At 30.9% G+C, this 15068-nt stretch overlaps 1 protein-coding gene across 4 annotated transcripts in view; it reads right to left on the reverse strand.

Moving 5' to 3' along the window:
• The window catches only part of LOC118205149 (threonylcarbamoyladenosine tRNA methylthiotransferase), a 73936-nt gene that overhangs the window by 20041 nt on the left and 38827 nt on the right, over positions 1–15068 (reverse strand). For all 4 annotated transcript variants that reach the window (XM_085813228.1, XM_085813227.1, XM_035377437.2 and 1 more), the window contains exons 7-9: positions 12364–12530; positions 9370–9515; positions 233–293 (exon numbers count right to left, since the gene is read on the reverse strand). In XM_085813228.1, coding sequence (XP_085669354.1) covers positions 233–293; positions 9370–9515; positions 12364–12530 — 374 coding nt within the window. The remainder of the gene's footprint in view (positions 1–232; positions 294–9369; positions 9516–12363; positions 12531–15068) is intronic.

Genomic DNA, 15068 nt, shown 5'->3' on the forward strand with positions numbered 1-15068 from the left:
TTTGTTTTTTAAATTGGAAGGAATTTAAATTTAATAGGTTATTGAATCTATTAATGGCATCATTTTCACTAATGTATTCTTAATTATTTGTATTTACTTTCATATTTCAAAACAGCATTTTGATGGCATCATCCAGATATATAAAATGATAGATTGCATATATCATCATTACTGAAAATATGAAATCATCATGTCAACCCAAGAAATAAATCTTGAACTCAATTTATTGTACCTCAGATGTTTCAGTTGGGAAGCCACAAATTACATCAGTAGCAATGGTTATTCCAGGAACCCTATAATGATAAAGTTAAAATTATTAAGATATAGAATACAGGTATACTTAAGACAAAATCATTACAAAATATTGAAGACACAAAATACAAAAAGAAAAAAAAAAAAAAAAAATCATCATCAGTGTGAAAACTAAAAACACTATGTATCCAAAAGTCATCATGTTACTTCAAGTGAACTTGCTTAGAATGATATCAATACATGTGACTAATGCAACAAATATGAAGGCACAAATACACGAATATTGTAAACATTTCTGCAATCACAAAAAAAGTAAAAGTTTTATGCAACAATGCATGATTTTTCTGGCTCATAAACTTTGGATACTGCATCACAGATTATTAATGATCAAGTAGAAATGCTGTGCATTGAATTCAGTCATCACTCTATTAGGCCCAAGAATCTAATGCAGTGATGTCTAATTGATGAGGACTGGTGACCTCTGAAGCATGTTATGCAAACCACGCACAAAGACATCCCTAGCATTTTTGCCACCATAGGCAAAGCCAGAAAGTGCCTCCCCCCAGCTTCAAAAACTTTAAAGTCAAAACATATTTATAAAATAAACATTATGCCCAGAAAAAATATGGTCTAATCTAGCTGAATTAAGACAATAACACTCATACAATATTTACGAATTTTTTTTTAATTAAAAACACAAACTTTGGAACTAGTTAAAACAATTACTTTTAAAACAACAAAAAATAAAGAACACTAGTACAATATACTAAGTTAAAACCTAAATTAAAATAACCTCTTTTGAGCTTTTTTCTGCAAAATTGCAAATAACTTCTTTCAAAACTAATTCATTACTCAGTTCAGGTTCAATAGCTAATATGGCTAACCCATTAAGATTATTTTGAGTAGGCTTTGTTCTTCAGTAATTTATTATTATTATCAGTTTAGAAAAAGATATTTTCCCCGTAGCATCAATTATGGGCATGGTTCTTAAAGCAATGCTTAAATTTGGCCCAATCGTACAGGAAGTAATGAATTTGCAGTAATGGTTGTAGATCCCACAGGATTCTAGTTGCCCATATTACATTAAATGTCCGCACTGTATTCATCAAGAACTTTCAGAAGACATATTACAGAGTAAAAATTTATCTTTATTTAGAGACTTCGAATATGCATGCTACTACTCGATCAACCGGAATCTCTGTAATTCTACCTAGGGTTGCCGTATTTATCAGCAGGTGCGCAGGGGTGCAAGGCGACCTCCTTATCACTATCACTACAAATTTAAGAATGTTATCTGGACCTTCTTTCTTTTTTTAACAGTGAAGAAACAAGATCTATTTTGTCAGCCAATTTTAAGGCATTAAGATTGGAGGAATCGTTATCTATTAAGACATTTTCGAGAACTTTACAGTGTACCAGTAATTTATTTAGACACGTCTTTAAGTTTAGGGATATCGTATAAAAATTCAAAACAGTCATTCTGACTATTCAATAGGTTGAATCTCAGCTCCAGTACACTGATCACCTGATCTACTGTAAAGAAAAGAAATTTATTTTAAATTTCTCTTTTGAATCTTGTACAAGTTTGTCTACACATTCATATGAAAAGAAAAATTAATTTTTTATGTAAAAAATAATGAAGTGCTATATTCAATTCAAAGTTTTTTTTCTATGTTTACTTTGTTAGCCAATTTTTCAGCTTTGCTGTCAGAGGATTCATCCAATCTTATTCTTTGAAAAAGTAATGAACTATTTGATAAATCAATGTGTTTGGATAAATCAAATTTTGATTGAAGTAGCTTACTTATCAGATTAATATGATTCAAAATTTTATAACAAATGACGACCAAACATTAAAACTTCAAATTATTTTATAGTGATCAATAAACCACTGATCTCATCTTGAATCATATTATCTATTTCTACATTTTTATAAATACTTAATAAAGCATCATGAATGTTTTCAATCAAGAATAAATAATATTTCACCCTTTAAATTTGTTTTATAACATAAGACTTTATGTTATCATGTAACAGTCCAATAATTTTTTCTGAATGTTTTTTCCTAAATATGTTGCTGTCTTTTTTTTTTTTTTTTTTTTTTTCATTATTCTACAAAAATGTTCCTCAATTACTGAGTCAAATTCAGCTAGCAATTGAATTAGTTTTTGAAAATTTCCATTATCATGTTCATAAAGTTTGTCACTTGTACCTGAAAGAATAGAGAACTTTTACCAAGCAATTTAATAACTGACATTACGCATAAAATTACTTCATGCCAATATTTAATTTCAGAATTAATTAATCTTTGTACAGTTGAATGTACTGCCATACAAGTTTCTAGCCTTTATTTCAACTCTATCCATGATTTCAAATTATTTACATGAGTTTATGAGTCTTCATCCGTTCCTAATATTTCATCAAGAATTTTCCTATTTTTACAACTCTCAATTTTAAAACTAATTCACTTTTGAATTACCAAAATGTCTGTAACAAAAGCAGACTCTTTTGATACTGAATATACCAGCCAATATTTTGACATGTGTTCTTCATTTTTTTTTTTTTTTTTTTTTTTTTTTTTTTTTAATTCTGTGTTTAAAATTGTTGAGTGAAATTAGAATGTTAAAGGTGCAAGTACAACAAACAATACTAACTTACCTAAAAAAAAAAGGACCTTTCATATCCACTACACTGTAAATGTTACATAAACTGTATCACTATCACAATCCAAATTGACCCAGTGGACATTATTAGATAAATAATGTATGGTTTTAAATCTCTTTTTTTATTAGAAGGTAGGAAAAGCTTGTTAAATCCTGTCAGCGGTGGTGCACATTTCTCATATCACATCACATAGTAGCATATATGTATACCCACTACCCAGATTTTAGAAGCTTGTATGTGCTTATCTGCTGTGCATCTCAAAACATAGGAATGGCCAGAAGCCTGTCAATGCTTGTTGTATTTAATTTTGTTTTATTCTTCTTCTTCTTCTTTTTTTTTTTTTTTCCTATATTCAAGGAATCAGAATATATTTTTTGAGGTTTTTATTTATTTATTGTGGTTCAGTTGGTTTTGTTGCCCCCAAATTTTGCCGCTGTAGGTAGTTGCATACCTTGCCTACCATCTAGGAGTAGGCCTGCCAGTTATTACACCAAAGGTGTGCGATGGTTTTCACTATAGCAGTTTAGGTGTGAACAAAATGTTCAACCTTCTGTAAAATAACCATCCATGATTTCAGATGATTTTGGTTCTCACTGTAAGTCGTCATCTCAGAAAGATCAGGGTCTATTCAAATGTTTATTTATGCTTTCAAATATATTAGTCCCTTACAGAGGTACTCAACCATGACAAGAATTACCCTACATTGGAACCTCAAATCATGAACAGATTATTTCACAAACAAACAATGTGGGAAAAAATTGCCTCAGGTAATGAACCCTGTCTCAAGTTATGAATACTTAAATCAACAACATATGATTTTCAAAGGTATGTTGATGTAGCCTGTGCCACATAACTATCACTGCCATCAGAGACCCTTTGTGATTTCAGCTCCAAGAAACATTTTAATATTTTCCATTGCTTAACTCCCACCAACAAAGCCTGGCAACAAGCAACTTATAGGATCATGATTTTGTCCTGGATGTAATTACAGCAAGACTGGGCTGCAGAGACTTTGAGCTATTTAACACTTGGGCTTTCTTTTCTTAACTATCATATTGTGTCTCTATGAAAAACTGTAGTATTGAGAATTAACCATGAAGATGCCAGAAAATTACTAAAAGACCATTAAAGTCAGCTCAACAAGAAAAATTATAACTTTAGGAGCAGCAATAAAAAGCGGTTCTAGAAGAAATAAATGTCTTCGGATGAAGAGGGAAAAAGAACAATGATCTTAATTTTCTAATTCACAAAACTTTTGTAAAGATGCAATGCTTTTAGGTTATAATACCACTTTGATAAAGGAACAGCAGCTACTACATAAGCATTTTCAATGACAGTGTTATGCCTCACATCAGAAACATTTTCAAACTCATGGTAACAACAAATATAATCAAAATGGTAACAACAAATCACAGTGCATAAATGTTCACTCAAACAGAAACCCAGTAAGGGTCAAGCAGAGTCAAGTGGTACTTATAGTTCCCCCCCCCAAAAGGATAAAAGATATCCCCCTAAAGACAGCAGTTAGCTAATGTTTTTATGAAGATAGCACGTTCAAATAATAAAATCTTCTTCTTCATTTTGCATTTACACTAACCACTTTCCTTTGTACAAATGAAGTAGAATTAAATAGGTTTTCATCTATTTTATCTCTTTAATATTGTGTTTATCTTTTTTGTTTTATATTTAATGATTTCCATTGGTTTTGAATTATGAACTTATGCACAAAGCACTATTATAAAATGTAAATAAATAATCTTCTGTGGTTCTGGAAAAAATTAAATTTATTTTACATTAATTACTATGGGGAAAAATGTTTCAATTTATGAACATTTTGTTTAACAAACGGCCTTCAAAACTGAACAAAATTTTTGATCCAATGTTTAATTGTATTTTAAATACAAAGATCATGAGCATAATAACTCATAATATGCTCTGATAAATCTGCAAAAATCAGATAAGAAAGGAAAACCAAAGTCATGCTGCCATACTAAATAAATAATTTTTTAATTTGATGGATGCCATAAAAATAAATAAATAATTAAAAGCTCTTCTGTCTTCAAGAGAACACAAAACTGGCAAAAAGACCATTTCTGAATTTGCATATCTTTAATCTTTTTGAAACTATTTAATATTTCATTTTGGAATGATGGGCATAATATTTTATAATTATACAAATGAGAACACATGACATAAATATATCTCTTGTGATTATTTCTTGTTTCTTTTGGAAATATATTTCAAGGAATATGATAGACAGATAATTGAGATCACAGAATTGTGCATATTTTCATAAAAGTGACCTCATGGCTTACTTGTACATGTTCTATAATTACATCTTGTGTTAACACTTGTTTCATACTGCTTCCCTTTCCAAATTTTGAACTCAGCATTACTGTATCAATATATTTTACTTTTTTCATGTATCTGAAGAACACTTTCATGGACACGGAATAAAATACAAACATATAAAGCATATTCATTTTGCTCATAAGAATTATGAAAAAGGTAAAGTTTCTTAAAATTTACTGCTCTAGTTAATACTATGTTTAGAGCATCTATGGGAACAGGCAAAAGGTAGCTAGTCCTTCCTTATGTAAAGGCAATGCATCCAAAGGCATAAAAAGAAAATTAATCAGATGGAGTACATGCTTTTTTTTTCCCTTCACTTATATTAAAATTAAATATTACCAGCCAATTCCTAAAGCCTTATCGATCTGAAAATACTTACAAATATTTTTTGAATGTTATGTTATTAGATCTTATATTTTTGTGGTTGAATTGGCTGAATTTTTACTGACAGTTATTATCTTGTTATATGCATTGGGAGACAAATAGTTGCTAATATTTGTCTTCATGTTAAGCTTCCTCTATACTGCTAAAATGCTGCTCAACTTTAAATTCCGGATATATATACACTAGCAGATACTATCCTAATACTGGTATATATTAATGCATTCATGAGATATCCAGTGGTTTCTTCATCTTTTTAACATACTTCTAGCCAATGCAGTTCATCTAAAAAAATTTTAAGCTGTTACAAATTCCCTAAAAAATTTTCTGCCATACTTACTAAAAAAAATCATACATAAATGGAGATACACAGTTCAAATCTATTTTAATGAAGGATCAACTCTGCCTTAAAGCATAACACAGCAATCTGAAAATCTGACACCCAATGATTAAGCACATCTGATAATCCAACACCCTATCACAGACACTTCTACCATACAGTGGCACTAATAGCATTTCATTTGGTAAGGGCAGTTGCTTCATGTTTTTTTTTTTTTTTTTTTTTTTTTTTTACCATTTTCAATATCTACTCTGTTCCAATTTTTTTTTAACACTGTCTATTTTGCTAAGCTTTATTTACTTAAAATGTATTGAAAAACTGATTCTGAGTGGGGGTAAAGATGATCATCAATTCTCATCATCTGTAACCCCCAATAAAAAGCTCTGATACAGTATTGATGAGTCAATGCAGTAAGTTAACAAAAAAGTACTTATGTGGCAACCTAGATATGCATGTAGCATGTGAGTGTTATGTGCAATGATAAATTTTCTGAAAAGTAATAGAGGCACTGGAAAGTAATGTCATTTCTGTGCATGTCGACAACAACATGCTAAGGGCAGAAGTGGAAGCAAATCCATGTCAAACACTTTTAACTCACCTTGGTCAACCATCCACGAACATTTAAAGCAGAATGGAAAAATAAGCAAAGTAGGTGTTTGAGTCCCCCATAAGCTGTCCGAAAAGAACAAAGCCAACCTATCCATCACATGCAACGTATTGCTTCAGCGACACACACAGAATCGTTTTTTGATCGTTTGATTAGTGGAGATAAAAAAAAATAAGTCCTATATGATAATCCAAAACTCAAAAGGCAGTTTTAATAGGGGTTACAAAGGGTTTACATCCCGAAAAGGCGCTTCTGGTGTTTGATGGAGTATTCGCGGAATTGTTCATTTTGAATTCCTGAAACCTGGACAAACTGTTAATGCAGACCTTTATTGTGAACAATTGGATTGAGTGAACCAATCTTTAATCGAAAAATATCAATTGTCAACAGAAAAGGCATCATTCTGCAACACGACAATGCAAAACCGCACTGTGCAAGACGAACACCGGAAAAAATTAATGAACTGGGGTGGGAGGTACTACCATACTCACCCATCATACTCAGCCGATATCACAGCATTGGATTTGCACTTATTTGGATCCCTACAACATTATTTTAGTGGCAAAATATTTGAAAATTTGGATGATGTTCAAAATGTCCTTTTGAGATATTTTACTCAATAACCAATTGATTTTTATCAGTCCGGGATTGAAAATCTGCACATTAGATGGCAAAAGGTTGTTGAAAATGAGGGTGATTATATTATTGATTAAAAATAAAAACTTGTTAAAAATGTACTCGTTTGAATTCAATGTAAGAAAGTGACATTACTTTCTGGTTCCCCTATTATTTCTTGTTTAATTTGTTTTTGTTGTAATGAATCATAATGGAACTGTGGAGTCATACTCTTTTATTTTCATTTCTTTGCAGTGTCTGTTAAAATTTCAACTTTTCTTCAGAATTTTTTTTTTTTTTTTTTAAAGTTAAAACAAACATGGAAAGAACAGCTGCACAAGAAATGAGAAGTATACATGTCTCCTATGCAAAAAAAAAATCTGATGTGTACACCACATGACTTCCTTGTACGGAATATTAAATTATACACATTTTTTCTTACATTTCATTTAAACTTATTAGACTGAATTAAATCTACTTCGCTGACAGCGCATAAACCACAATAGAATAAATGCATTCTTTAAAATTCACTCTAGTATTTGTTTACCATAGCGACACTCTGGTACTAGATTCACTTAACAGTATTATATTTCGTTCATATTATAGCTCATAATGCACAAAATTTATATCATTTAAAGAATACAATTATCTAATCATTGCCACGTGTTCTATTCAAATACTACAATAAAGTTAGAATGATCTATAAAAGAAATTAAGCAAATAAAACAAAAAAGAAACAGTTTTTCCACAGATGATTCAGTATTTCTCATTCAATTAATTCAGGTCTCACTTCGCGAGAAGGCAAAAATAAATAAAAACTCAAAATATCTGTATTAAAAATTACAAAGTAAATCTTAAACACTTATTTCCTCGAAAAATTTCCAGAAAGGATTAAGCATGATTTAATTGGCAATAATAAATGAAGGCGTTATCTTTGTCGTTTCGAAGCTAAGTTCCTCTAGCTTGGCAACAAATTCACTAGTCTGCTGTTTTAAATGTAAACAATCAATGGCCGCCATAAAAAAAGGCTTAGCCGCACTTAAACAACTTTAAAATTGTTGATAATTCTAAACATATTGCATACAGATTTACTAAAGGCATAAAAACCTTAATCGGAAGATAAAAACAACATAATTCAATCATTTTTAAAGCACAAAATGTACAATTTACAAACATATAAGAGTAAACTGAGATCACTGAGCCGGGTAACAGAATGGATATATATATAATTATATTTATATAAGTTTGGTGCGGCCGATTGCAACCAAAATACGAGGTGCACATCTACATGTTATAGCAGTCCTATATACAAAATTTCAACGTTCTGAGGCTACTCGTTTTTGAGTTATGCGAGATACGGACATACAGACACCACGAAAAATTCTTTTCAGAATTCATTTTAAAGCAGTTTTATAATTTTTTTGTAGGAAACGAGTCTTTTATTCTGTCTTTACGTACAGATATCACGCAAAAACATCGTTAAATTGCATTCGATAGCGGTCAAAATGGATATTTTCATTGAAATATGCTGCCTGAAACTTTTCGCGATTACAATACTTCCTTTTTACTTCATACAAGGAAGTAATAATAATGTAAAAGAAATAAGTGCCACTGGATGCCCTGTTGAAAGAGACACAAAGATAACCAAACCAAAGTTTTTCTCCAAAGTCGCCGAAGAATTCACAACTTTTCAGTGGGTGCAGATAATTAGAAAGTAGCAAAAATACAATATTGGAAAAATAATGGATACTTATAGCTTGCAATATCTTATGGACCCATTTTTTTTAAAAAAAAGAATGTAATCTATGAAGCAGGTGGACATTAAAGAAATTTTAAGAAACTTCATGTACACATGATAATGAAGATTACCAAGCAAAAACTGATTAAATATAGTGAACTATAAGGTATGTGTAGTAATGATCATATGTAATTTTTTCATTCCTTAATACATTCAATATAAAAAAAAAATTAGTCCAATAACCCAGCATATTTAATAATCCTTTATTATTTCATCATGAACATGTTAGGTTATTGAACTTTTATTGAAGACAATGATTTTACATTATGACTCATTTTGAGAATTAATATAACTTCATCAAATAGTGTAAGATGCATATACAACATAGAATAATAACAATTTATACTAAGCATCGCTTACCTTTCCCGCAGAAAGTCAACAACATATTTAAAATCAGCTATGCAATACTCTCTCTTCATTTCACCTAAGACATAATCACTTCCTGATTGAACAGGTACATGCAAAAAAGCATATACTCTGGGATGTGACAATATTCTAGCCATGTCCTAAAATATATTAAAGCAGTTCAAGTTTAGAAAGACAGACAGTGTCACAGCAGTCGACAATAACTAAATATTCTTATTTCTTATGTAAAAATATACTGCAACATCTTACATTTTTATGTTTATGCACCCCCTGAAAATGAGAATAAAACTAAACATATCTTTGTACAGAACAACAAAACTATAGTTATAATATACAATGATATCTAAAAAAAAAACAAATACAGAATTTAAATCACATATCATAAATTATATATTTAAATGCACTCAAAGTAGAAAGACAATTTAACAAATTTTTACACATTCTACTCGATAATTAAGGAAATGGTAGTGCTTATTTATTCTTGCACAATTTATCAATATTTGGGATTACTTTTACTTAACCTGTTCATGGCTTAGAGGCCTGAGCTGCATTGTCAGTGAAACAGACAGCCACCAAGATTGACACAGCCTGCAGACTACCCTACTCTGAAGAATGCACGAGGAAATAGATTGTAAGTATCTCAAAAGTTGGGCTTCAATTTCCCTATCCTCTAGAAAATATACCTTTTTATAGCAAAAGAATTTGAAGTGGCTCAGTGATCAATCAGTGCTGCTTGCACCAAGAAACATATCCAAATATTAGCAGCAGAGGCAGAAGTGCATTTTTGAATTGACAGTACAATGCTTGGCTTCTACTCTGCAAACTTCACTTTAATCCCTAAGGTTATTTACTATCCCCAAGGACACCGAGGCAGTAGTGGCATTACAATTATGATTTCTTCACCAAGGGAAGATGCTGTGAGACAGTCACAGTAAAGCAGGCTATAGCCAGTCTCCCAGACTAATGAATATAAATATGAAAAGGACATGTGCCTCTGCACACCTAAAGAAAATGCCCCAGTGCCTCCCCCCATGCCCCAGAATGTGATAAAGGGTTCAACTAGGCACAATTTCTCAGTGGGGCTACAGCCCCCATCATAATGATTAACTACTTTAATATACAAGTTCACAACCATCCTTACAACAAGCTCAATCATGATGACCAGCAGCATCTCTAGTATCATATTAAAAGTGCTCCCAGGGGACTATGGAACAGTTTGGTGACCAGTCTTCACTTGTACCAGGAAATGAATGAAAATACCAGCAGCAGAGGCAAAAGTGGTTTTTTGCATTGACAGTACAATGTCTTAAATCTTTATCTGACACAATCCCCAACCTCAAAAACACTGAAGCAGCAATGGTACTGCAACTCCAACGTTTATGAAAAAATTAGATGATAAGTCAGTGGCAGCAAAGCAATTTAATGCTAGATGTCCCAAAAATTCTTTTGAGAGGCTTCTTTATGAAAATTAGATATTATGTAATTTGGAAGATTCAGATTGTTGGATTAATTGAAAAAGACATGGAACTTGTTTCAGTCTTGCAAGAAATTCCCACTGTATTTTGACTAGAGTATAGTGAAGCATTTGATATTTAAAGAATTAACATAAACCAGCAAGTAATCCCCAAAATCCAGCCTATTCTTGTATTATTTTTGAAAGCAGTTCAAGATGAAACTCATTTCTGAGAAGTTTATTAACAGAAAGAATTATTAAGTGTTCCCATTTAGAAACTCTGCAGCAACTTTTGAGTACTTATGCTTTGTACTCAAACATTTTACTGTATACAAATGCCAAATTGAGAAATACTGATCTAGGGAAAATTATACAATTATTAACTTCCTTTATTTGTTGACTACCACAAAGTATAAAAAAATTTGAACTAAGAATCATATTTTATGGCTTTTCAGTAAGAGAAAGTTTCACAAAATGGAATCCCAATGCTTCATAGAAATTAAAACTCAGAAGCCAGTAGACACTGAATGCCCCCAAACAAATAAATGAACATTAATTTTTTATTCCCTTTTTAACTTCATACACTCATTTTATACTTGACTACATCTATGTATTATCATCTTCCCTTTATGTGAAGGATAGTCACACATGTATATGTACAGGAGTACTCATGGATATGTATAGGAAGTACCACAAAAAACTTGCATGCAAGTGAAACCTAGAACATTTTTAAAATTTAATTATTACTTGTCCCACTTTATTTAAAATGAAGTTAAAAAATAAAACAATTTGAAAGTTGATCACTTACTCTGAATAACCCTGTATTAGTAATGCAAAAGAAAGAAATTACAAAAATTTGTATTTATAGAGACTAATTAAAGAAAAAAAGAATGATTTTCTTCTTCTTTCTTAAAATCTACAGTGGCATCTCTTAAAGGTAATAAAATCTACAGTCTTTATAGTATATGTCATTAATCTTTAGTGAGCCCTCTCTATGACAACTGCTTACACTACCAGAGTACTTTGATCTTTTATGGAGCAGCTCATCTTGGAGGTGCAATGTACAATATTAATGTTTATTTATATTCTCAAAAAAAGTGAACATTTTCAGACATGATTGCTATAAGAAATCATGCGAAGATTTTTTTAATTAAATTTTCAAACATGTAAAAGTGGCAAATATAGATATTAAGTTGCATGGTGTTATCAGATGATGGAAAACAGTCAAAAATCTGCAAGTTTAGGATATTTATTTTATGACCATATTTTTAAAACATTCAGAATACTACACAATTAATAAAAATACTAAACAAAAACGGAAAAAACTTTAAAAATAAGACAACAGGATGGAGGAAATAAACAAAGCCATACAGATAATAAAACTTACCATAGGTCTGGATAGTTAAAATTTTGACTTTTCAGCTAATGTTAGTAAGAGAAGAATAGCGAGATTATATTATTATTATTATTTTGTGACTGTATATTTGTTTGGTTTGAAATTTCCTTGAAAGCTTTATGAAACATTATTAACTTACTTCTAAATGCTCAAAAATGTAAGGTGGATTTGTCATTCCAAGCCTAAGCATGCATCCATCAGGTATAACTTCAACTAATTTATATAACAGATTTGGTAGAGTTTCTCCAATATCTCGACCATATGCACCTAAGTCTTCTGATGTTAACCATATCTCCTTCACTCCCTCTGAAAGAAGAAGCAACCTCTAACTGTAACCTGGATTATCACATATAATTAATCAAATATGTAAATAACATTACAAAGAACTACTTTCTCTTTACAATAGGTTTGCCATTTTGTTTTACTCATTTTAGAATTGTAATAAGTTGCAAGTATTGCAGTTGAGAATGTTCTAAATGATTAGTTTGACATATTGTTAAAGTTAGCCATTGTATTCATAAAAATTGTGATAAATTATAGATACTACTTCTGATTATTTCTGAAATCAATCAAAATAATCTAGGTATTCTTATTACTTCTGAGAATTCTTTACAGTGGTTTCTTCTAAAGTAAAATATATGAGTTATTATAGTTTGGTGTGAATAAGTAATAACTGTATGAATTCTAAATGTGAAAACCGATATTTTTCGTTCAGTGTTGGATGAATTGAAATATTGCTTAAATTTGCCATTTATTTATTTAGAATTGTTGATGGATTATAGTATTTGTATAAACGAAATATTGTCATGGTAAAATTGAAATTTTAACTAAAAGGGTTGTAAAGATAGCAATGTTGTACAAGATATAATTTTTTTAAGGCAGTAGATAAAGGTAAAACTTTTAAATGCATTTTAGTATATGATTGTGTTTTATTAGTATAAGTTTGTGAAATGTTACATACATTTTACCTTAAGTTAGTGATTATAATTTTAGTTATTAGTAAGAAACTTGTTATAAAGTGTTAAGAATGGCTTTCCTGGGTAAAGTTAAAAAGAAAGACATAAAAATCTTAGTGGAGGAGCTTGGGGAGAAGGTACTTTCGGAATATAAAGTGGTAGATCAAAAAAGGATAATTATAGGTAGCAAAGAGTATGAAGAGAATTTTGTAGTGGAATTATTAAACACCATTAAGAACGAAAGAATCGAAAGAGATGCATTAGAAGCAAGGAAAATGGATTACAAATTTGAGAAGTTACGGATCGAAACAGCTAGTAAGAGTGCAAAGGCAACGGTCAATTTCAGACAGTTTGATAAGAATATGAGATTGTGTTATGAACTCCGGAAGTTAATGCAAAAATTCAATCCAAAAGAGGGAGACATAAGCCTTTATTTAACCTTATTTGAAAGACAGGCTAGTAGAGCTCATGTAAAAGAAATAGACTGGGTTTCACATCTCTTGAGCTTATTGCCTTATGAAATAACACAATTAATGGCACATGAACCTGTCGATAAAGCTGAGGATTACAAGCATGTAAAAGATCTTCTTAAAAGATTTAAGTTAGGTCCTGAAAAATTCAATCAAAAATTTTTTTCAGCATCAGAAATCACATTATAAAACGTGGAAGGATTTCTCATTTGAAATAGAGAGTTATTTCGAAGAATGGATTACAGGTTTGAAAGTTACGACCTTTGAACAATTAAAGAATCTTATAATATCGGATCAAATAAAAAGTAGAGTATTGAGTGAAGTAAAATGTCATTTTATAGACGATTGGGTTAAAATCGTAGCTCCATCCGAATTAACCGATCGGTTAGATGAATATAAGAGAAAATGACAGGAGATATGCTTCTTGTAGTAAATTAAAGGAGAATGTCCGACATGGCAACTGAGCTAGTAAACCTTCAGAACAGGAAATCTGTGGAATCAATCGAAATACAGTTGATCCTTCAAATTTTAAACAGCGCAGGCCAAATCAGCAACATTCTTCTTATCGAAATCACAATATATAAAATCCACAAAAAAACACAAATTCGAAAGGAGATTCCAGTTAATACAAAACTGAAATTCATTTCAAAACTGAAATGCTTTGTCTGTGGTGAAGAAATGCACTTTGCAAGAGCCCATAAGGAACACCATACCAAATCTAAGGTAGAAAAGTCACCTGGAGAATTAATACAAACAACAACGAGTAAAGAAAATTATGTAAGGTTACTTTCTGCCAGTATTCCAATGTCATCTTTGGCTGAAGTGAATGTTATCGAATTTGATAAATTAAACAGGGTAGAAATAGAGTTTGGAAAGATAAGCTTTCAAGGAGTAGTCGACTCTGGTGCTCAAATATCTGTGATTGAATGACTTGGTTCCTGATGACCGTGATGATGGTGAGAGAAAAATTTAAATTATTTCTGCATTTGGGGAAGCTGAAACTACAGCGTTAAGAGTGGTTCCTGTGAAAATCAATGATGGCTATCATAACAAGGTACCAATTACTTAAGCAGTGCCTAAAACATTTGTGAGTTATATGTTGATATGTAGCACCACATATCAAGCACTGTCTGAAAATATAAAATTAAGTGAGACTATGGAAGGCATGCAAGATAACACTGTTCAGGAACTGACATGTGAGATATACTCTGCAAACAGGAAATTGTTTATAAAGTTGCAACGGGAAGATGAATCATTGAAAAATCTTTAGTCTTTAGCCGTGAATAATCAAAACTTATATACTTTAGGGGGTGAATTACTGTTGCATTTTGAAGTGATTTGTGGAGAAAGAGTGATACAAATAATGTTACCCTTATGTAAATGAGATTACATTTTGAAAATAGCACATTATGTTTCAT

The sequence above is a fragment of the Stegodyphus dumicola genome, chromosome 3 (genome assembly GCF_044657685.1).
Source record: "Stegodyphus dumicola isolate Sdum_Otavi_A_Nest chromosome 3, ASM4465768v1".
Lineage (NCBI taxonomy): Eukaryota > Metazoa > Arthropoda > Arachnida > Araneae > Eresidae > Stegodyphus > Stegodyphus dumicola.